Source organism: Rana temporaria, chromosome 3 (genome assembly GCF_905171775.1).
Source record: "Rana temporaria chromosome 3, aRanTem1.1, whole genome shotgun sequence".
Taxonomy (NCBI): Eukaryota; Metazoa; Chordata; class Amphibia; order Anura; family Ranidae; genus Rana; species Rana temporaria.
In genome coordinates, this window is record NC_053491.1 from 199,007,358 (window position 1) to 199,032,367 (window position 25,010).

At 43.5% G+C, this 25,010-nt stretch overlaps 1 protein-coding gene across 1 annotated transcript; it reads right to left on the bottom strand.

Moving 5' to 3' along the window:
- Positions 1 to 4: 4 nt before the first annotated feature.
- Positions 5 to 21,676, bottom strand: METAP2 (methionyl aminopeptidase 2). The gene is made up of 11 exons (XM_040344113.1): positions 21,450 to 21,676; positions 15,209 to 15,316; positions 14,787 to 14,849; positions 7,357 to 7,459; positions 6,402 to 6,563; positions 5,953 to 6,134; positions 5,762 to 5,856; positions 5,582 to 5,678; positions 3,086 to 3,189; positions 2,895 to 3,010; positions 5 to 649 (listed from the first exon to the last, which is right to left on the bottom strand). The coding sequence occupies exons 1-11, from the start codon at positions 21,625 to 21,627 to the stop codon at positions 397 to 399; spliced, it is 1,461 nt and encodes a 486-aa protein (XP_040200047.1). The 5' UTR covers positions 21,628 to 21,676; the 3' UTR covers positions 5 to 396.
- Positions 21,677 to 25,010: the final 3,334 nt, after the last annotated feature.

Below are 25,010 nucleotides of genomic sequence, written 5' to 3' on the forward strand. Positions count from 1 at the left end.
AGGATTTCTGATTCGAAAATTGAAATTATTTATTTTTTTGATAAAAAACAAAAAAGAAAAGCTTCCAGGGAGTTAAAATGCAATGCTAGTATCTGCGAAACGTGTGCCAATATATCTGAATATAAATATTTCAAAAGCATCTCAAATGCAAAATATTTTAAACATAAAATTTAGCATAATTAACATTCCCCTGAACCAATGAGCTGAAGAAAGACTCGGGTTTTTAAACGCTCTGAAAGTTAGCCTTGCCCAATGTTAGTAAAGCTATGTCTTTAATCCACATTTATTCCAATTTGAGGTGCGGACATTAGGAAATCACTTCTCCAAACAACTCTTACAATATGCTTCCACAGAAGAAGCATTTAGAAAAAGGCAGCACCAAATTCAACATCAGCTTTAATAGTCATCTCCTCGGCTCACAACTTCCTTGCAGGTAGGGCGCAATAGAATGGTATGTTCAAATTGTGCTGTATAGGAGCCTTTGATATCACAGAGGGGTGGGTAGGGGTCCACGATACCCAAATCACACAGGTTCTTTAGTGCCATCAGGTATTTGCTCTCCCCAAGTCGATCCAGCCATCGGCGACAAAAAGCAAGAGTGCCGAAGTTTTCATTGATGACATTTAACAAGTGTTTAGCTCTTGGAAGTCTGAAAAGGGGGGGGGGGGGAACGATAAGAGGAAAAAAAAATGTTAAAACACCGAAACATCAGCTGGAATGAATTTCACCACTATAGTAGGAAAATAAAAGGTCAACTCTTAACCCCTTGGCACCGGGCCCCATGCAAAAATGCGGCCTCTCGGCGGATGGGCCTTTGTGCTGAGCGGTCACATATTTGAGTGAATTAGGGTAAATACAGCTGTGCCGAGAGTGCGCGCTGTGCGTTAGCGGCAAGCTCACTGTCGGAAGCTTTCTGGTCATGTGACAGCCGTCACAGCCAATCACGGCAGTCACATGATCATAAACCTCAGCCCGGCATCTGAAACCTTTTAAAGGGCTGGGAGGCGCCAGCGCAAAGGGGTTAAAGGCCAAAGGTCACTTATTTTCTCTAAAGCAGGGGTGTCCAAAACTACGGCCCGGGGGCCAGATGCAGCCCTTTGCTTGCTTTTACCCGGCCCTTGAAGCAATATTTCATCCACTGATACCAACAATGGGGCATAATTCCCCCACACGGACACCAATTAAGGGGCACAATTCCTCCCACTGACACCAACAATGCGGCACAATGACACCAATGTTGGGGCACATTTTCTCCCAATTATGCCAACAATGGGGCCCAATAACACCAATGATGGGGCACCATTTCTCCCAGTGACACCAACAATTGAACCCAATGACACCAATGATGGGCACAATTTCGCCCACTGGCCCCAATGATGGGGAACAATTTCTCCCAATGACACCAAAAAGTTAGCCTAATGACTCTGAGGATGGGGCACCATTTCCTCCAATGACACCAACGGTATTGAACTATTGCTCCCACTGACACCAACGATGGGGTACAATTCCTTGCACCGACACCTAAGCTGGGGCATTGTTCTTTCCCGCTGATGTTGGAGGCTTTTTCTACTCCTGGTGGCCACAGTCCGGTCCCCCTAAAGTCTGAAAGACAGTCAATGCGGCCCTTTGTTTAGAAATTTGGAGACCCTGCTCTAAAGTATAGCTTTCCTATGTTCCAATATATCATTAATGTACCTCTGTTGCACACACACACAAAAAAAAAAAATTTCCCCAAGTTCTGAAGCAGGCATGCCTCAGCCCTTTTTCTATACAAAGCTACTGCATGTCTTCCCGATATTCTTCCTGCAGGATGTCAGAGCCATTAGTAGATTGAGAAGGTTCTTCAACAGTGACCTCATTAAAACAAACTATGCTCCTGCCCTATTCCGCCAGGAGATTGCTCCCTTGCACCTCTCCAATACATTAGTTCAGCCATGTTGCAGTGCTTTCTAAAACCAATAATGAAGGCATGTTCCAGAGAGGTAAAACACACCCTATTCTGTGCTGCAGTAGGGAAAGGCATTATGGGATGTGAAGTGTCCCAAATTGGTCAAATAATGGTAAAGAAGACGGATTAGAATGCATCTATTGAACTTTTGAAAAGAGAGAGTGAAGATTTAAAGCTACCATGGACTAGGTAAGTGGGAAAAGTGACATTCTGCTTGAAAAGGTGAACTTAGCCTAGTCTTTCAAATAATTCTGGAATGCCAGCTACGTATGTGTTATAGACCGTGAAAGTAAGTAGTTCACGTCTACACCTTTCTTTTTTGAAATACGTTACTAAGCATTTATCAAATTGTCTCCCATCGGACTAAACCTGCAGCATGTGTAGGCGTCTGGAATGATTTACCTTCTACAGGTAGTAAACTCACCTCACTGGCAACCCCTTTGTCCCCATCTTTTCAGTGTTGCCTCCACGTATCTTCGACATGTCTCCAAAGATTTCCCTTTTAAGTGTGAGGGATCACTGCATAGGCAATGCCAGCATTTGGATGTAAGCACCAGAGCAGGTTATGGCTCTGGGGGGGTGAGGGGTGTATTTTAGCTTTTAAATGTGGGGAAAAAGAAAAGCTTCCCCCTTTTTACCTATACTGCTGTATAATATGTATAAAAAATTAGCAGTGGGGAAAAAGCAACACATCCTTCTAAGCATGTGGTCTCAGCAAGGGCACACACTTGAGTATTGGTGTTCACTGTTAGCAGCAAGTGTACGTCCTTGAGTGCAAGCACATATTAGCCTTTCCTTTCCACATACAGATTTGTTCATTGCATTTCATTTAATACACAAACACTGGTCAGACACATTTGGAAGACTACAAAGATACAAAACATTGGCACTGCTGAACAGCAGTATTTTCATTTAAAACACATAAAAATTCAGAAGAGTCTCCTACCTAATTGGCACATGCCCAACATCAAAGTTTTTCATGTAGTGAGAACATTCCATGTCATCATGAACCACTCCTTTCCCGGTGCTACCGAAAGTCTCTATTGCATATACTTCACCCTCCTGAAAAATAGTTTTTGTCATTTCCAAATACTATAATGAGCAGAGATAAAAAGTGCTATTAACTGCAACATGTACCTCCATTCGTGTTGCTTCACCACCTTTCACAATGGGCACAGTTTTTCCACCATGTATTCTATAAGGGCCAATAGAATGACCATTCAGATTTCGAATCGGTTTCACTTAAAAGAAAAGTTACATTACATTACAAAAAGTTAACAGAAGCAATGCACACACTCAATCCCAACCTTAGGGGGGAGAGCTATTGTACAAGGGTATACACATCCCACACCCACAATGCTTTACAGTGCAGCAAAAATTATCTGATTGGACAACCATATGACAAATGAGGTTTAATAATAATAAATGTGAAATTATGCGGTAAACACATGCATGCATCATACACGCTAGAACGGTCAATAACAGAATTTAATCTGCGGGTGTCTTCGTAGCTACCTTAATGGGGTTGTAAAGGTTTGTTTTTTATTTTCTAAATTGGTTCCTTTAAGCTAGTGAATTGTTGGTTTACTAACTTTTTCCTTCGATTTCCCTTCTAAATGTTTTTTTTCTTTCTTTGCCTGAATTTCTCACTTCCTCCTCAGTAAGCTTGCCCCCATCATCCGAGCCCTTCTGGCAAGAGGTTAGTCAGCGTGCTCGCCCCCTCCCTTGGGACTACATCGCTGTGGGGAGTTCACGAGCACGCTGACTAACCCCCAGCCAGAACGGCTCGGATGATGGGGGAAAGCTTACTGAGGAGGAACATGAAGTGAGAAATTCAGACAAAGGAAAAAAAAAACATTTAGAAGGGAAATCGAAGGAAAAAGGCAAGTTATCCAACAATGCAGTAGCTTAAAAGGAACCTAATAAAAAACAAACCTTTACAACTCCTTTAACAGCAGCATGCAATGTCAAGCTGCAGTTAATAAAGCAAACAAAATCATTTCTTGTATTAAAAACAGCCATTTAGGAGGGATACAGATCACTAGTATAAATACATAAAACAGTCTCTATATATATATATATATATATATATATATATAGATATATAGATATATAGATATATAGATATATAGATATATATAGTGAACTTGAGGCAAAGGGGTTCACTTTAAGGTCATCAAAAAAGGACAAAGTGGCACATTTTGCATCTGGAAGAACACAGAATACAGAAGGGGTGATTTACAGTAAGAGCTGTGAAAATGTGGGAACTAAAGCCGGGTACAAATGGGCCAAATGTCAGAGGGCAACTGCCGTTTAAAAAAACATCCAGTATTCAGTCCGTGTGTGTGTGTGTGTGTACGCCGGTCTGTTTGGCCGACTTCTGTAGGATGTGCATGCTGGAAAACCAGCATTCCACCAATTCCCAATCAGCGCTCTCCGCCAATGGCAGAGAGCGCTGATCGGAGTGTTCTGGCGGCGTGCAGTCCCCCTGTCAGAACACAAAAGCTCAGACACTGTAACTCAGCGGCTATAACGCTCGACACTGCCAGAGATACTCAGTCCCCGTCAAAGGCACTTTTTCTTGTAAGTGCATTGTTTTTATTATTTTAATAAATATTAGTATTTTTACATAGTGCACTATGATGAGCCCCTTGTTTTTGAGGCAATAAGGAAATCTTGAAAGAGGGAGAAGGAGGACATACCCAGTGGCGGTCAGAAAATAAACCATTTTGGGGCCTTTTAATATCCGGGGTCTGGCGAGTGTTCAGTTTAGCCGTTGGTGATGGTGGCACATGTTTGTCGGGTGGAAGAGACAGCTGCACCTTTAATCATTTACTTTGTGTAACGAGCACTACCAGCATTGAATCCCTCTCTCCATATCTCATTGGAATCCATTGTTCAATTGCAAAATTGTTTGCTGTTCCATGATTGAACTTTTTGAGTGCTGTTTGCACATTCACTAGCTATTTATGGGACTTTGAAATCTAATATATATATATATTTATTTTTTCCGGTATTCGCACTATTAGCGGGAATGTTTACATCATAGAAGCCCAACATGCATTGACTGTGTTCTTTGATGTCCTATGTTGATAACTTAACCGCTGTTTACATTTTTTTGCTTATAGCACATTGTATGAAGTTTTATAACATCCATTTATTTATTTAATAATTATTTTTGGTATAGCGTGATAAACTCACGAATGTTTATCCATACAGCATATCAACTATGTCACTGTACTTGATATAGCACTTTATTTACAGTTGTTTGTGCACTAATTCAGTTTACAGTCTAATAGCACTTTTTGGATAAATAGATCAGCGCAGTAACACTTTTTTCATATATGCACTTTTAACCCTCTATTGAGGGTCACACAGTATTGCAGCAGATCACGTATATATTTAAAAAAAAAAATTGCGCCGGTGACACCTATAAAACTTGATACCAATTCCCTACTATTGCCTATGGTATGCCATTATAACTACGCGTTATTCACTGTACTTATTCTGAAAAGTTCTAAAAAATTTACTAGAAGTAAAAATAAGCAGACTTTAAAAAGGGTTCACAAAAAAAAAAAAATATATACTGCAACCCAATTTATGTCCATGATAAATGAATGTCTACATGCATACCTTGATATGTTTTGCCATCAAGTTCAACCTCATACGATTCCATAACTTCCTGTATTGCTTCACCAACATCGCAAAGGCGAACATCAATACCGGAACACTGAAGGCGGCAAATAAATAAAAAATCAGAAACCGATTACACATCCTCAAGATGAAAGTTCAAGGGGTCATTAGGAAACATACCCGTATTCCAGTGTTTGTAGCATCTTTAACAGCTTCCAGCAACTTGTCATACTTTGAATTGAATGTGACTGTGAAAGCACAGTCAATTATACGGCCTGAGAAGAGAAAAAAAAAAAAAAAAATTAAAAATGTTACTCACTATGGGCTTCTTAATTACTGTGCCTAGATAAATATAAATCACAGCACCTTACCATTGATATGTGTTCCAAAATCAATTTTGCAAACATCATCATACTGCAACACTGTGGGATCCCCAGCATTGGGAGTGTAGTGAGCTGCACAGTTATTCAAGGAACAGCCTGTAGGAAAAGCAAGCCCAGCATACAGTCCATTTTCCTTAATAAGCTTGCGAGAGCAGTCCTCCAGTTTTTCACTGAAAAACAAACAAAAAAATGCATTAGCAACATTTCTACTAATCAGTTTTTTCAGTTGCAGCATTGCAACAAGAAATATTGTTTTTTTCCAAGGATCTGTTTTAGCAGGTGGTATACAATACCTACAAAAATAAAAGAGGTAGAAAAAAATAAATAAAATAAAGCTTTTTCTGACACCTATAATTTATATGCCAAGAGATCCTTCACCAACATTTTCAATCTGCCTATTTTATTTGTATCCAGAGCATGCCAAACTAAAAGCTTACCAGATTTCAATCATGGTCATTCCTGGCTTTATCCAGCTCATAACATACTTCCTCACTTGTCTATGAGCTTCAGCAGCTTGTCTAAAATCAAGCCATATTTCCTCACTGGCCTGGTCCAGAGCTTTCTTCTCTTCACTGGTTGTCCTCCAAGCGGCAGACCGTCTGAGAAATATGCAAATATATTCATGAATGCATACTTAAACCTAGAAAATGACATAAAATTGTAGCTCTTCACCAGCAATTATAGCAAAGGAAAAATGAGTGGGTGATAGACCACATATTTAAAGCCTAACTGCATTTTTTTTTTAAATGAGGAAAGAGTAAAATTGGTGTCAGGATTTTATTGGTCTTACCACTCAAGGAAATAGGAAGGGGTATGAACAAAAATGGCAATAAAAATCTGACAGAGGTACCAATCTTTTCTCTATATAAAATGAAAACTGATTGGAGTCGAGTTTCAAAGCTCAATATACAATCACAGTCCTATTTCTTGTTTTACAACCCCCTGCAGAATGTCTGCCAAATCTTAAAATTGGTTTCATAAAAAGTGTTCCGTCTAAATGGTATTTCATCCCTCACTAGCAAAGTACAAAAGGACTTCAAAATACATAGAAAGCTAGATATTAAACTGCAGGAACCGTCCTCTATATTACTTTGACATTTGCTCTTTTAAATAACCATTAAAGCACAGTGGGGGATTATTCACTAAAGGCAAATCCACTTTGCACTACAAGTGCATTTGGAAGTGCAGTCGCTGTAGATCCGAGGGGGACATGAAAGGAAAAAAAAGCAGCATGTTTTGCTTGTACATGACTGGATGATAAAATCAGCAGAGCTTCCCCTCGTTTCAGACTGCACTGCCAAGTGCACTTGTAGTGCAAAGTGGATTTGCCTTTAGTAAATAAACCCCAATGTGTATAAAAGTTCAGAACCTTTCATGTTCTCATATACATACCCATCTTGGGTTGCTGGATATTCACACTCCTGTCCTTTTGGGAAAGCACCACTTGAAAACAGCTCACAAATAGGAATAGAAGGTGGATCTGTTTGAGATTTGGCTGCAAGAAAATCAAGATATAAAATCAGAACTCATTTATCAAAACATGCAATTAAATATAAAACACTTTTAAAATTAAGGATTTTTATTGCATCATCATTACATATGTAAAATACACTGTGCCCAGGCCCGTAGGATGCCAAAGCCCCTTTCACACTTGTGCGACATTCCCTGTGACTTTGGACAGAGTCGTATGATAAGTTGTACCCCATGATTCCCGATAACCATTCATATCTATGCGACTTCAAGATGTACCGACTTCAAAGTAGTCCCTGTACAACTTTAGAGATAGGAATTAATTTGGACTAATAAAATGGACTTTTGGCGGTACAGGTAGTTACTGTAAAAGATCTATAAATATATATATGAAGAAAATTGTATACGCAACTTCATGAAAACAATGCGATATCAACATACGATCTCAGTACATGTTACATTAAAAAAAAAGCCTATACTTATGCAGATACACTCATAGCATGAGAATGTGTAGCATCAGAGGGTGTATATAAACTTTTAGTTCTTGAAACTGAGTTAAATATGCGAAATAGTAGATCTTGCTTTTACTCTCGACATGTTTCACGTACAGGACGCTTCATCAGGAGCATAGAAGTAGATTTGTTGAATTTCCGCAAACATGTGTGGATCTGACCATTAGTGGTAAAGTAGGGTGTGTACAATGTTGTTACTCAACCAGCCTCCTGGGCATATGGTAGGTGCTCTAAAACACACTTCTGCACACAGAAGTGCGACACGGACGCAAGACCCCCTCCTTGCTCACCATCTATCCCCTTGTTGGCGATTACTTCTAGGATATGAAGGCAACGCCGAACTAGTGAAAAGGATTACCCCCTTTCTTGTGCTGAGGTGGTTACTCCCCCTCCGCTGTTCAGCTCTCAAGAAACTCAGTACTTGGAGCCCAACTATACCTAGGGAGATTCATATGGACATTGGATGGGGTTCCTGTCACTTACCCATCACCATAACTGATTAACAGCCTGTTTCACAGTCCCACTCTTGTACCACTACATATAAAGTTGTTTTAGAGCACCTACCATATGCCCAGGAGGCTGGTTGGGTAACAACATTGTACACACCCTACTTTACCACCAATGGTCGGATCCACACATGTTTGTGGAAATTCGACTAATCTACTTCTATGCTCCTGATGAAGCGTCCTGTACGCGAAACATGTCGACAGTAAAAGCAAGATCTACTATTTCGCATATTGAACTCAGTTTCAAGAACTAAAAGTTTATATACACCCTCTGATGCTACACATTCTCATGCTATGAGTGTATCTGCATACGAATAGGCTTTTTTTTTTTTAAATACAGTATGTAACATGTACTGAGATCATATGTTGATATCACATTTTTTTTATGAAGTTCTAGATCTTTTACAGTAACTACCTGTACCGCCAAAAGTCCATTTTATTAGTCCAAATTAATTCCCATCTCCATATTATCGGGACGTTGGTACACTAAAATAATTGCCTTCACAGTAATCAGTCGCCCTGTGTTTTATGCATATCCTGGCAAGGTCCATTTAAATCTGAAGTGCTTTGGTCTGACTTTAATGCAAGTTGAGGTCCATAGACCAAGTTTACACAGGCATAGCCTGAAAATCGTGTCATAGTCATGGCAAAATTACATCAAAATCACAGTAAAACCGTGCGACTTTCAAGTCGCGGCAGTGCAAAAGGGGCCTAGGATAGATCCAGCTTCTACTGTTCTCCTTCCCCATCACAGGAGTGACCTCTAAAGCGCTGAGATCAGAGCCACTGCATCAGCGAAAAGAAAGCGCATGTCAGAAGGATTGAATCAGAGAAAAAAGCTTACTCCAGTAATAACTAGGCCTCGCTTAGCAACATCCTGGGAGTTTTTAGGTCATGCTTCATGAGGTACGCAAATGGTCTACACCTATGCAAGGCATCATTAAATTTTGGCCAGAGCTGCACAGTTTGACGTCCCTCATCTGCAAAGGCAGTTTTTTTTGGTGAAGGTGAACTAACCCTTTAAACCTGGCGACTTGTTTAAGGTTACGAGAAGGATGCTCAGAAAAGGTTTCCTAAAATAGGTAGCAAAACCTCTTTTCTATTGTTTATATTGGGACCTATAAAATTAATTTGCCTATGTTTTTCCATTTTCCCACCTCATTCGCATAATTCTAAAACTTCAACTTTTCCTGTCAAATCTTTTAGAAGCAGGATAGAAACCGGTGAGATTCAGCAGCAAAACAGGCATGCACAAAAATGCATTTAGCTGGTTGGAATGCTTTTTTTTTCTTCCTCTAAAACTTATTTCACCAATATAAAGTATGAAAAATTATTTTAAAATTCTTTAAAAACAAGCCATTAAACCTAAGGGATAATAATTCTGTTTAATTTGGAACTTTAGGGAAACAGAATAATTCATGCGTATATAGAGTACTGTAAAGCCACTCTTGTAACTTACACAACCTCTACCACAGTGCACAAAAAAAGTTCACTTCATCAGATAACCTTCCTGCTCATTAGACAGAGCTGATAATGCAGATTCATTGCCCAATGAGCAGGCTGGAGGCACAGGTATGATCTGGGAAGGGCCGCTATGCATTTCAAATTATCCTCACATCCTTTAACCGGTTCCCGGACAGCCTATCGTATAATGACAGCTGGGTGGGACCACCCATGATATCCTCCCATTCTTGGCGCGCAGACCGGTTGTAAACTGTGTCTCTCGGATACAGCACATAACCCATCAGGGTAAAGAGCCAATGATGTTGGCTCTTTACCATGTGATCAGCTGTGTCCAATCACAGCTGATCACATGTAAACAAATTCCAGTTATCGCCATTTTCTTTTTCTCAGCACTGTCACTGTTTGAGGAAAGGAAAGTTGATAACCGGCTTTCCTGTGACAGGGGACAGTTACACTGATCAGTGTCTTATCTGTGCCGCTTCGTCAGCGCACATTATTAAAAAAAATACTTATTGGCAACATTTTATAACTGAAAGAAAGTTTTATTTAGTTTTTTTCCCAAAATGTTTGGACTTTTTTACTTTCGTTTGGCAATTAATTAAAAAGCCAGTGATGATTAAATACCACCAAAAGAAAGCTGTCTCAAAATTACACCTACTGTATATTGATATACATTTGGCTCTGAATAAGCTTGTGTTTTCACAAACGAAAAAGGTCAGCACGGCATTACCCCTGTGACGTCCATTCCTAGACCAGACCCTGCAGACTCCCACACCCATGTTATCTACCTGTGGACCAACACTGCAAATACGGAGCGGGACAAACGAAGAGTGCTCTGGTGGACTACCTCCATGTGGATTCTGTCCATGAGGCATTAGGAGCCTTCAGTATGGCTGGGAAGTGGCGAGATCGCACTGACTTACTTTCTGCATACCTTCCATAGAACACAGACTCAACCACATGTAAGCCAGCCTCCTAGCAAGAAACTGCACTCACCCTGATCCTATCCACACCAGACCACCCGCTTACACTCGAGCTTTACACAGACAGGTTAGCCGTTTGGCTTCCATTCAGTATATCATTGAGCAGACTCCAATCAGCCTTTACCTATGGCTGTACTATGCAAATGAACCACCAATTGTTTTAGCGGACTCAGCAATCCATCCCTCATATACTCCATAATACGTCTGGCCCTCTACTACCATTGAAGTCAGACTGTATAAATTGATTACAGATGACCTCGGGTGGTAATCAACCCCCTGAATGACAATTGTGTCACGTCCTAATATTAAATAAATATTAAATGTGGAAAAATTTACTTTGTAGGCACGTTTGTAAAAAAAAAAAAAAAAAAAGTAATGTTTCACAATTTTGACATATTAACCCCACCTTACCACCAGCCGCCGTCAATTGACGGTGGCACGATAATCCTCTCGTTCTAGGAGGACGTCATATGACGTCCTCGCCGAGCCACTAGGGGGCGCGCACACACCCGCTGCCTTACTGGGAACCCGATACGCGATTGCCCAGTAACTGAGCAGGACCGTGGATCTCTGCGTGTAAACAGAGATCCACATTCTGTCAGGGAGAGAAGACTGATGCCGTTTCCCTTTACATAGGGACGCAGATCGGTCACGTCCCCCAGTCAGTCCCCTCCCCCTAAAGTTAGAATCACTCACTAGGGTACACATTTAACCCCTTGATCGCCCCCCTAGTGTTAACCCCTTCCCTGCCAGTCACATTTACACAGTAATCAGTGCATATTTATAGCACTGTTTGCTGTATAAATGAAAATGGTCCCAAAATAGTGTCAAAAGTGTCCGATGTGTCTGCCGCAATATCACAGTCACGGAAAAAAAAATCACTGATCACCACCATTACTAGTAAAAAATAAATATATCATTTAAATGCTATAAATCTATCCCCTATTTTGCAGCCGCTATAACTTTTGCGCAAACCAATCAATATACGCTTATTGCGATTTTTTTTTAACCAAAAATATGTAGAAGTATACGTATCGGTCAAAACTGAGGGAAAAAACATTTTTTTTTATATATTTTTGGGGATATTTATTATAGCAAAAAGTTACAAATATTGCTTTTTTTTTTTTAAATTGTCGCTTTTCTTGTTTATAGCGGAAAAAATTAAAACCACAGAGGTGATCAAATACCACCAAAAGAAAGCTTTATTTGTGGGGAAAAAAATAAAAATTTCATTTGGCTGCGCAATTGTCATTTAAATTGTGACAGCGCTGATGGCTTGGGCAGGAAGGGGGTGAAAGTGCCCAGTATTGAAGTTGTTAATGAGCAAATGCATCTAAAAATATTTTTATTTTTTATTTCTCTTTATGGGATTTTACACCGAGGAGATACAGATGCCTATGCTGAGTACAGGTATCATAGACACCATCGCAGCAAGCCCTTTACATTATTATTGCGTCATTCTCCTTGAGTCTTATCACGTGATCCATTTTTTTGTATTCGCTCATTAATATGTCACAATTGTGAAACATTAAAAATTGTTATATTTTACAAACGTGCCCACAAAGTCAATTTTTCCACATAAAATTTGTATGAAGTCATAGACTGTCCAACTGTGGTTAAACCACATTATACTCCATCTGCAGTCACTTGTACTAGTGCCTCTTTGATTCAACCATCGGATTGGATGAGTGTGTGGATGTGCAATTTGTGTGGGTGTCTGCAGCTGCTTTCTTGTCTGGTTTTGACAACGTTGTCATTTTAACTTTGTTATGTGGGAGGTTTTTGACATTTTTCATGTTCTATTTTTACTAAATATACTGTAATAAAGCTGTTTAGAATTGACCAATTGATCCTCTAAAGATTTCTTTTTGGACCTTTAGTCCTCCTTAAATATATGTATATTGATATATACTCACCAGCAGTTTAAACTGATGTATTAGTCACACTAAAAGACCGCAATATGCATATATGTTGCGAAGGATGGGTGGGCCTTAACACACAACCACTGTATATATGCGTCTTATTTTGCTCCATCAGGCAAGTCCCAGAACTGCGATTGAGCCATCATGGACAGCTAACAGCTAATCAGGTATTATCAGAAGACAGTAAGATGGGCTCCTGATGATACTAGCACCGTGTAGTCAATCAGGAGCCCCTACTACTGGCTTTGAGGATCATGCCCAACATTTAAAAGCACCAGGCCCTGTTACTCTGGTGAGATGTGTGTAAAAAAAAATACTTAAAGCGGGGGTTCACCCATAGAGAACACATTTTCCCCTTAGATGGATGCTCGTTTTGTCTAGGGGAATCGGCTAGTTGTTTTAAAATATGAGCCGTACTTACCGTTTACGAGATGCATCTTCTCCACCGCTTCCGGGTATGGGCTGCGGGACTGGGCATTCCTATTTTGATTGACAGTCTTCCGAGAGGCTTCCGACGGTCGCATCCATCGCATCACGATTTTCCGAAAGAAGCCGAACGTCGGTGCGCAGGCGCAGTATAGAGCCGCACCGACGTTCGGCTTCTTTCGGCTACTAGTGACGCGATGGATGCGATCGTCGGAAGCCTCTCGGAAGACTGTCAATCAAGAAGGAACGCCCGCTCCCGAAGACCCATACCCGGAAGCGGCGGAGAAGATGCATCTCGTAAACGGTAAGTACTGCTCATATTTTAAAACAACTAGCCGATTCCCCTAGACAAAACGAGCATCCATCTAAGGGGAAAAATTGTTTTATGGGTGAACTCCCGCTTTAAGATAGGACTTTCTTCCACCCTAAATTATAAAGAGCAGATAATCAGAAAGTTAGACCACATTGTAGAAGAGGTCAAACAGTATCTCAATGCTGTTAATCTCCTACAGCCTCTTTCAACATCTTTCTGTGTACACAATGCATTCTAGGATGCTGCGCATTGCTGCTCTGCACCAGGCTCCCGATGGCAACAAAGTTGGACCATGCCGGCACAATGTGTGTCGGAACAGCCAATTTTAGCCTTCACCAGGGGAGTGTACAGCAGGGTGACACAACAGGGAGACATTTGTCATCCCAAAGAAAGAAGTGCCTAAACAAGGACCCCCGCGATTGCTCGATACAGAGCGGGGAACAGGAGCTGTGTGTGTAAACACACTGCTCCCGGTCCTGTCAGGGGGGGGGGGAACGCTGATCCTCTGTTCATACAATGTATGAAAAGGAGATCAGTGTTTCCCCTAGTGAGGCCACCCCCCCCCCCCCCCCACAGTAAGAACACACCCAGGGAACATACTTAACCCCTTCCCCGCCCCCTAGTGTTAACCCCTTCCCTGGCATTTTTCATAGTTATCCAATGCATTTTTATAGCACTGATCGCTATAAAAATGCCAATGGTCCCAAAAATGTGTCCGCCATAATGTCGCAGTACCGAAAAAATAAATAAAATAAAATTGCTGATCGCCGCCATTACTAGTAAAAAAAAAAAAAATATTAATAAAAATACCCCCTATTTTGTAAATGCTATAACTTTTGCGCAAACCAATCAATAAACACTTATTGCGATTTTCTTTTACGAAAAATATGTAGAAGAACACGTATTATCCTAAACTGAGGGAAACATTTTTTTTATATATTTTTGGGGGATATTTATTATAGCAAAAAGTAAAAAATATTCATTTTTTTCAAAATTGTCGCTCTATTTTTGTTTATAGCGCAAAAAATAAAAACCGCAGAGGTGATCAAATACCACCAAAAGAAAGCTCTATTTGTGGGGAAAAAAGGATGCCAATTTTGTTTGGGAACCACGTCGCACGACCGCGCAATTGTCAGTTAAAGCGACGCAGTCTCGAATCGCAAAAAGTGCTCTGGTCTTTGGGCAGCAATATGGTCCGGGGGTTAAGTGGTTAAAGACAAACTTACCCCCTTTCTTCTTCTTCTTTTTCTTCTTCTTTCCTGCTGCTCCATCTCCTTTACCATCACCATCTTAACACAGAAGAAGAGAGTTAGAACATACTTGATCTAGTATAAAATTTAGGCAAAGAAAAAAACGGGGGGGGGGGGGGGGGGACAAGCTGATTTTTTTCACAGGTGCCACTCGACAGTCAAAATCTATAGTCCTAATCACACTGGATACACAGTTTTGTTACAGGCGTGGGGACTAAACGGCTTTATTTAAATTCTTGAGAACAGGTACTTTGTGGTTTGCTGAAATGCATTGCTGCAAATACATCCAAGGTGTGCAGATTGATTTGGTACAAAAATAGAAACCACTAGGGTGTCAGACTAGTACATTGCCACCCCCTCCAACAATCAGACATGCAGATAATACAAGATGGACAAACCTTCCTCCTCATCATCTTTATTTTCAAGTGCTTGTTTCTCCAATTGTTTTGTCACATCATCTATAATCTGGGCTGCTTCTGCTTCTCCTCCTTTCTCGGGTTCTTGTGCTAAAATAAAGAACAGAAGTATTAAAGGATATTCAAAGTAACTCCTATCCATTACATGCAGTTCAAGTTAGGTAAATCAGGCACGTGTCAATATTCACAAGAGGAAATTGTTATTGCTTGAATTTTACTACAAACTAATGTTATGCAGATTGTGAAGAATCAAAGATGAAAAGACTGCTACAATAAAGCCAGTGAAACTGTACATTTCCCAGTTATATTTGTGTCTATTTTCCAGTGAAACCATTAGCCAATCAGGAGCATTAGAAAATTCTCAGCTTCCCATGCTCCTAAAGTCTAAAGCCAGCCCATACATAGATCGAAATTCAGCCAGTTCAACAGGGACACGCCAAGCTTCAATCCATGTATGGGGAGGGTGGTTGTACAGAAGACATTCTACCAATCAACTTCTGTACAACTGCCGTGTCTGATTTTTGTGCTCAAATCAGTACTGCCAGCTATATCCAGCAGTGCTGGTTAGTGTATTCTGACCACAGGATACAGTATATATACACACACACACACAAAAAATGTTTCCATAATGACCAGGCTCAAAATTATTGCCCCTTATCTATTCATCAGCATATATGTGCTTCCACTGAGGAGACTTTAAAATGTTATAGTTAGGACTGGACTGCAGTACACAGAGAGCCTTGACGGGGCCTGCAACTTACACATGTATTTGCAAATGCGTGCAACTAAACCTCTGTTTTTAATGCATACAGTTAGACAGGTGAATTTGGTTTGTTGGGGATTGGTCTGTAATTTTGAGCCTGGTCATTATGGAAACACACATACATAATTCTTTTTGAACAATTGCTTAAAACGCATCTCATCCCTATTATTCTTATATCCATTAATAGGGATGGAGGCGTATGTTTGTTGATCATATGCCTCATGTAAAGTCCCAAACTTATCTTATCTTCTTCAGGGTTTTAGACCGTTTTCACAAGAGCACGAATAGTAACTCCGAGATTGACCTCACCCGATAATTACTATTAAAAACAGACCTACACAGTGCTGTGTAAAAGGTATTTGCCCCTTCCTGATTTTTTATTTATTTTTTTGTCACAGTCAAATGATTCAGATCAAACTAATTTTAATACACAAAGATAACCTGAGTAAATCAAAAATGCAGTTTTAAAATTATTTCATTTAATAAGTGAAGAAAACTCTCCATCCCTGCCTGGCCGATGTGAAAAAGTAATTGCCTCCCTTAACCTAATAACTGGTTGGCTCTTGGCGGCAACAACTGCAATCAAACGTTTGCAATAACGGTCAATGAGTCTGTCACATCGCTGTGGAGGAATTTTGGCCCACTCCTTTCAGAATTGTTTTAACTCCGCAACACTGGAGAATTTTCCAGCATAAACGGCCTGTTTAAGGTCATGCCACAGCATCTCAATTGGATTTAAGTCCGGAATTTTACTAGGCCACTCCAGAACTTTAATTTAGATTTTTTTGAGCCATTACGAAGTGGACTTGCTGGTGTGTTTCGGGTCATTGTCCTGCTGCATGACCCAAGTGTGCTTGAGGTTACAAACCGATCACCAGACATTCAACTTCAGGATTTTCTGGTATAGCGCAAAAGTAGCCCCAGACCATCACCACCATGCTTCACTGTTGGTATGAGGTTCTTTTCATGAAATGCTGCGTTAGTTTTACGCCAGATGTAACAGGACACGCACCTTCCAAAAAACTTTCGTCTCATCTGTCCACAGAATATTTGTCTAAAAGTCCTGGAGATAATCTAGATGTTTTTTGGCAAATGTGAGACAAGTAAACTGTGTTCTTTTTGGTCAACAGTGACTTTCGCCTTGGCACTCTCCCATGGATGCCATTTTTGCCCAGTCTCTTTCTTATAGTGGAATCATGAACACGGACCCCAATTGAGGCCTGCAGTTCTTTACATGTTGTTCTGGGTTCTTTTATGACCACCTGGATGAGTCGTCATTGTGTTCTTGGAGTCATTTTGGTAGGCCGGCCACTCCGCGGAAAATTTACCATTGTTACAAGTTTTTTCCATTTGTGGATAATGTCTCTCATCATGGTTAACAAGTCTCAAAGCCTTAGAAATGGCTTTGCAACCCTTTCCAGACTGGTACATGTCAATTACTTTGCTTCTCATCTGTCTTTAGATGGCGCCATGATGTGTTGCTTTTTTTTTTTTTTTTTTTTTTAGATCTTTTAGACTCACTTTCAGACAGCTTATATTTAAGTGATTTCTTGATTCAACAGGTCTTGGCAAGTGAAATTTATGATTTAACAAGGGGTGGAATTGTATTTTCACAAAGGGCCAGGCAGGTTTGGACAGCATTTTCCCTTAATAAAATAAATCTTTTAAAAAATGCATTTGGTATTTACTTGGGTTATCTTTGTGCAATATTAAAATGCTGTTTGATGATCTGAATCATTTAAAGTGGGAGTAAAGGGAGGGAGGCGCGGTAGCGGTATAGCGGCGCTATACCGTCGGATTTGCAGCGGGATTCGGCCGCTAGCGGTGCGGTATTAACCCCCGCTAGCGGCCGATAAAGGGTCAATACCGGCCGCAATGCGCCTCTGCAGAGGCGCATTACGGGTGGCATTACTGCGGTTTCCCATTGTTTTAAATGGGAAAAACAATCCAAAGATGCTGCTTGAAGATTTTTTTCTCTCCTGCCAGCGCATCACCTCAGTGTGAAAGCCCTCCGGTTTTCACATTGAGGTTGCTGGGCAGGAGTTTTTCAGGCGGTATAGCAGCGCTATTTTTAGCGCTGTACCACCTGAAAAACTCCTCAGTGTGAAAGGGGTCTAAGGCTTACCTATAGGTACTATATGTCCTAAACATGCATGGTCTAGGACATATTTACTGTATATTTAAGTGCGACAAATATGCAAAAGAGTATTAAAAAAAAAAAAAAAATCAGGAAGGGGGGAAATGTCTTCACAGCACTGTATATACTACTAATGGATTACATTTATATTAACCACTTAAGGACCGCCTCCTGAACATTTACGTCGGCAGAATGGCACTGCTTGGCACAATCACGTACCTGTACGTGATTGTATAAAGCCCAGCGGTGGCTCGCGGACCCGATCGCCGCTGGAGTCTCGTGATCGGTCCCCGGAGCAGAAGAACGAGGAAAGCCGATTGTAAACACGGCTTCCCCGTTCTTCACTGTGGCGCCGTCATCGATTGTGTGTTCCCTAATATAGGGACGCACAATCAATGACGTCAGACCTACAGCCACACCCCCCTACAGTTGTAAACACACAGTAGGTGAAACATAACCCCTTCAGCGCCCCCTGTGGTTAACTCCCAAACTGCAATTGTCATTTTCACAATAAACAATGCATTTTAGTAGTAAAAAAAAAAAATTATAAAAATGCAATAAAACTATCCCCTATTTTGTAAACACTATACATTTTGCGCAAACCAATCGATAAACGCTTATTGCCATATTTTTTTACCAAAAATAGGTAGAAGCATACGTATCGGCCTAAACTGAGGGAAAAAAATTATATGTTTTTGGGGGATATTTATTATAGCAAAAAGGAAAAAATATTGCACTTTTTTCAAAATTGTCGATTTATTTTTGTTTATAGCGCAAAAAATAAAAACCGCAGAGGTGATCAAATACCACCAAAAGAAAGCTCTATTTGTGGGAAAAAAAGGACGCCAATTCTGTTTGGGAGCCACGTCGCACGACCGCGCAATTGTCAGTTAAAGCGACGCAGTGCCGAATCCCAAAAAGGGGCCTGGTCCTTTACCTGCATTTTGGTCCGGGTCTTAAGTGGTTAAAACACTCCACACAGTATATGAAAGGTAATGGAAAACCAAAAAATAGGCAGCATTCCAAACATCTAACTTTTTGAATTTCATGTTTATGGAAGCATCGTAAAAAGACATAACAGTACATTAAAGTGCATGCACAAGATCTCGACAAAGTTCCTCTATTGAGAGGAAAGGAAACTTTCAGCTACAAGCACCATATATAATTTTTCATTTGAACAGGGAGGAGATCCAGGCTAAAATTACAGCAAACAATCAATACACAGGCATGGATACCAGAATGAAACCTTCAGCTGGCATGCAGGCACTCGGGATCAGGTGGAGGGGGGAATCATAGCATTTCAGAGTAAAAAAAAGTGAGATTCCCCCCTTCAGCATGTCAGGTCCCAAAATTCAATCATTGTTTTAAAGCTGAAATACAGTAAAAATGGAGTTCTTGTTTTGGACAGAGTATGGGAGGTTAGCATCCGTATTAGGGAAGAATGGGATGAAGGTGAGATGCTCAGCTTCCCGATGACAAGCCTTGCATGATCTACAACAGGGGGACTCCAAACTTTTTAGCCCGAGGGCCACATTGTAGATTTTACAAATATTAGTGGCTCCAAAAAATGTGTTCATAAAATAATCTCATCATAGCCTTTCCGCACGTCTGTGTCATCCAGTCTCATCATCAGAGTGACCCCAGCAGCAGCCTCTCCATTAGCAGTGTCCCCATCAGAGTGTCCTGTACATGTCATCTTCGGCACGTGTGCCTCTTGCCTCAGTATTAGCCGACTCCCGCCAGCTGTTACACCCACGGAAGGATCTTTATTGCAAACAGTGGGCGGGCAGCCGGGAGAGGCCGCGCTGACACCACTGGTTGCTAGGACATTGGTGGTCCCAGCAGCCAATCCTAAAGAACAACGTGCAGCATGGGAGGGTGTGGGGGAGCAGTTTTGTTTGGGACCTGCCAGACATACTGCCGCTAACAGGAGCTACTGTTGGCAGAGTCTGGGTGAGCTACGGGCCGGGGTTTGGAGACCCCTGATCTACAAAGACAGATTTCTCAGGCTGACTTTCTGGACCACTGCCAGGATTTTGTGTGCTGCCAGGCTGGGAAGATGGAGCAGCTGCAGTGCTATTCCCAGGAAGTGTCAGAGGTGACTAAGCTCCAGCCTACCATCAAATAATGCATCCAACAACCCAGCCACTCTCTCAATCAACGTTGACTATTTTTAATCTTTATGCTTCAAGCATTAGTAAATGGATGGGAATGTCATATTTACTTGTTTTAACCTCTTCTGGACCAGCCACCGCAGTTTTACTGTGGCAGGTTGGCTCCCCTGTGTGAAGCCTTGCCTTTTGGCCACTAGGGGGCGCACGTGTGCATGCGGGGACTAGGGTACCCCCCCACTAGCGCTCTGCGCACACACGGGGACTAGGGGGCCCCCTAGCGCTCACCACACGGGGACTAGGGGGCCCCCCTAGCGCTCACCACAGGGCACTGGGGGCCCCCCTAGCGCTCACCACACGGGCACTGGGGGCCCCCCTAGCGCTCACCACACGGGCACTGGGGGGCCCCCTAGCGCTCACCACACGGGCACTGGGGGCCCCCCTAGCGCTCACCACACGGGCACTGGGGGCCCCCCTAGCGCTCACCACACGGGGACTATGGGGCACCCCTAGCGCTCACCACACGGGCACTGGGGGGCCCCCCTAGCGCTCACCACACGGGCACTGGGGGCCCCCCTAGCGCTCACCACACGGGCACTGGGGGCCCCCCTAGCGCTCACCACACGGGGACTATGGGGCACCCCTAGCGCTCACCACACGGGGACTAGGGGGCCCCCCTAGCGCTCACCACACGGGCACTGGGGGGCCGTTACGCTTTGCGCGCACCACACAGGGACTGGGGGCCCCTAGAGCTGTGCGCACACCACAGGGGGACCCCTAGCGCTCTGCACACATGGGGACAGGGGCCACTAGCGTTCTGCACACACACGGGGACCCTTAGCGCTCTGCACACATGGGGACTGGGGCCCCTAGCGCTCTGCACACAAGGGGACCGGGACCCCTAGCGCTCTGCACACATGGGGACTGGGGGCCACTAGTCTTCTGCACACACACGGGGACCCTTAGCGCTATGCACACATGGGGACCGGGGCCCCTAGCGCTCCGCACACATGGGGACCGGGGCCCCTAGCGCTCCGCACACATGGGGACCGGGGCGCTCCGCACACATGGGGACCGGGGCGCTCCGCACACATGGGGACCGGGGCGCTCCGCACACATGGGGACCGGGGCGCTCCGCACACATGGGGACCGGGGCGCTCCGCACACATGGGGACCGGGGCGCTCCGCACACGCGGCGCCTCCTGCTCTCACCCGCTTTGCTCTTCTTCTTTTTCTTCCTCTTCTTCTTCCCCGCAGCACTGTCCCCAACCGCTGTCAGCTCGTCCTCGTCCAGCTCCCCGTTTACATGGCGCTCCCCGTTTACATGGCGCTCGTCGTCCTCCTGGACCTCCACCCCTGGGCTCTCTCGTTGCACCTCGACGCCCGCCATCTTACCAGAGAGAGGAAGGCAGCGAGCAGCCAGTCTCCGGGACTTCAGTGTGGTGGGAGGAGCGCACAGGTGCATGCTGGGACGGACGGTGGAGGACTCAGCTGGCTGCACTGACCAGCATAGACTCCAGTCGTTTCCTTTCTGTTGTGGAATGTCTAGAGCTGTTTACACAAACACTCATAGATTGTATTCTACACATGAGCCCTTCTTCTGTATATACGTTCTACTGTGAAATATTTCTACATAAAGTTTGGGGTTCAGGTGCCTTTACTGGCACTCCTCTCCTACATGTAAAAAAAACATATTTTTTTGCTAGAAGATTACTCAGAACCCCCAAACATTAAATATGTTTTTTTTTAGCAGAGAACCCAGGAGATCAAATGGCGGTCGTTGCAACTTTTTATGTCACACGGTATTTGCGCAGCAATATTTCAAACACGTTTCATGAATGGAAAAAAACCCACTAAAGTTAGCAAAACTTTTTTGTATAATGTGAAAGATGATGTTATGCTGAGTAAATAGATACCTAACATGTCACACTTTGAAATTGTGCACATTTGGGGGAATGGCGCCAAACTTCGGTTCTTAAAAATTTCCATAGGCGACCCGGTTACCAGTTTAGAATTAGGTCTTGGCTAGAATTATTGCTCTCGCTCGAACATTTCCTCACCTGTGGGATATGAACGTTGTTTTTCATATGTGGGCGCGACGTACGTATGCGTTCTCTTCTGCATGCGGGGATGGGGTCACTTTACTTTTTTTTATTCTTTCACACTTTCCCTTTCAACTTTTTTTCTTGATCACTTTCATTCCTATTACAATGAATGTAAACATTCCTTGTAATAGAAATAGGGCATGACAGGTCCTCTTTATTGAGAGATGTGGGGTTTAAAAGGCAGGAAAGGCTGAGATAAAAACATATTTTCTCAAGTCGTCTTCCAGGACGGCACCTTGAGAGTAGACTGGCTCCACCTGACAGGAAACACAATCAGAAAGAGGTTTAAAAGCCCCGCCCCTCCCCGTGCAACTCAGTTATTGATTGTGTTTCCCACCAGCGAAACAGTTTGTTATTTTTTGTCAGACCTAAGGCCTGGGGCTGGTGGTCCCCCTCCGGGTACTGAGCAGTGGGTCCTGGGAGGCCGTCCCTGCCTCAGCTAAAGGTGTAATGCCTGTCCCGGGGGGTTTTCCCCGTGTGATGGGGGGGGGGGGAGGAAGATTGCAAACAATACCCCCCTTCTTTCCTTTCTATAGGAATCCCTGGGATAGTGGCTATCCCAGTACTCCTATTTTGGCCATGTTCCCTCTCCTCCAGGACCCCTTACCTGCTGGGCGGGTGTGAGGGCTTCCTCAGCGTGGCTCCGGTGTACTGTCCTCCCGGGGACATTTTCGAATGGAGCCAGCAGTCGACGCCGCGTCACAGGCGGCGCGCGGTGATGACGAAGCTTCCGGTCTTCACCAAAATTGCGGCCGCCAGCGGCGTCGGCTCCTCGCTGTTCTCACTGCAGCAAGGAGGAGAGTGGCGCCTGCACGACTTCGCTATGGAGCGCGAGGATCGTTCGCTAGCAGCCGCTGCCGAGGACACCACCAAGGGTGAGTCTGCCTCAGAATGTCAGGGGGGCATATTGGACTGGGTCCTCTCCTTCCCCCCCCCCCCCCTCCTCTCACACTTGTATGTATGGACTGTGATATTTTGTTTTCTCTCCCCTTACAGGGGAGGAGGTTTCTGCCCAGGGGGAAGCTGCTAATCTCTCCCTAAAACACACTTCCAAAACCAAGAGGTGTGGTAACTGTAGCATTAAGCTGGCTGCAGATTACTCCAAACTTCTTTGTGCCAAATGCATACAAAAGCTGGCAGGAAAGGAAACTTCCCTGATTATGAAAGAATTCCTAACTGTCCAATCCCAAATGCTCTCCACATTAAAGGAATTTAAGGACACCTTAAAAAATAGGGATCCTGAGCCCATAGCAGCCGGCCCCTCTTCCCAAGAGAGCTCATCCACCCCAGTGCCACGAGTTTCCAGGGCCAGGGAGTCTCTCCTATCTGACACCGAAGATTCAGAGGCCCCAGAAGATGGGGTAATTGATAGCCATTCTGAGGATGAGGATGCCAGATCAGGCAAATATATTTTTTCTGCAGATGACATGGGGGGTCTGCTGTCTGCTGTCTTTGCCTCTGAAGGGGTCCAGCAGCCAGCAGAGCTGGTGTCGCCTCAGGACAGAATGTACCAGGGTCTAGCTAAACCCCAGCCAAAGGTTATCCCAGTCCATCAGTCACTCAAAGATATAGTTCTGAGGGAATGGGCTGAGCCTGAAAAGAAACTGCTAAGGTACAAGACCTGGAAAAAGCGCTGTCCCTTTAAGGAGGAGTTAGAAAATACTTTGTTTAAAACTCCTAAACTGGATGCATCTCTAGCCCAACTCTCCAGGCAGTCTGACCTCTCGTTTGAGGATGCAGGGAACTTAAAGGATTCCTTAGACAGGCGGGCAGACACCTCCCTTCGCAGGGCCTGGGAGGCTAATGCGGCCGCCCTTGGACCCGCTTTGGCCTCTTCCTGCATCGCTAGGAATGCAGATACCTGGTTAACCAGACTTCTGGAGCATGTACCTCAGACCTCCAAGTTTAAAGAAATTAGAGATTCTCTTACAGTCATAGGCAGTGCGGTAGCCTATCTTGCAGATGCATCGATTGAAACAGTCCGATCCTCTGCTAAGACGGGTGCTCTCGTCAACGCCGCCAGAAGGGCGGTATGGCTCAAGACGTGGGAAGGTGATCTTGCCTCCAAGACCCGTCTATGTGCCCTGCCCTTTGAAGGCACTCTTCTCTTTGGGGCAGGACTTGATCAAGCTCTAACTAGGGCCTCAGAAAAGGGGAAACGGTTTCCCCCAAAACCCAGACCTAACAGGAGAAGATTTTTTCGAGGCCCCCAGAATAAAAACCGACCTTCTGACCGAAGATCGGCCTTTAATAAGCGATGGATCACGGGAAAGGATAAGCCTAAAGGGGGTATCCTTTTCCCCGATCCCAAACCCGCAGGTAAGGACTCCAAGTGACTTAAGAGTCGGGGGAAGACTCTCCCAATTTTTTCCAAGCCTGGGAGAGTATAACACGGAGTCCTCACATTTTGCAAATAGTGAGGGAAGGTTACAGATTGGAATTCCGCCAACTTCCCCCCCCAATATTTCTCCTCACTCATCTACCCCAAGATCCCCTCAAGGCAGCTGCCCTTCTGGGAAATGTGACAGATCTAGCTCAGCAGGGAGTCATAATCCCAGTTCCGCCAGGACAACAGGGTCAGGGGGTGTACTCACATATTTTCATGGTGCCCAAACCTTCGGGGAAATTCCGATTGATCATAAATTTAAAACCTTTAAATACCTTTCTC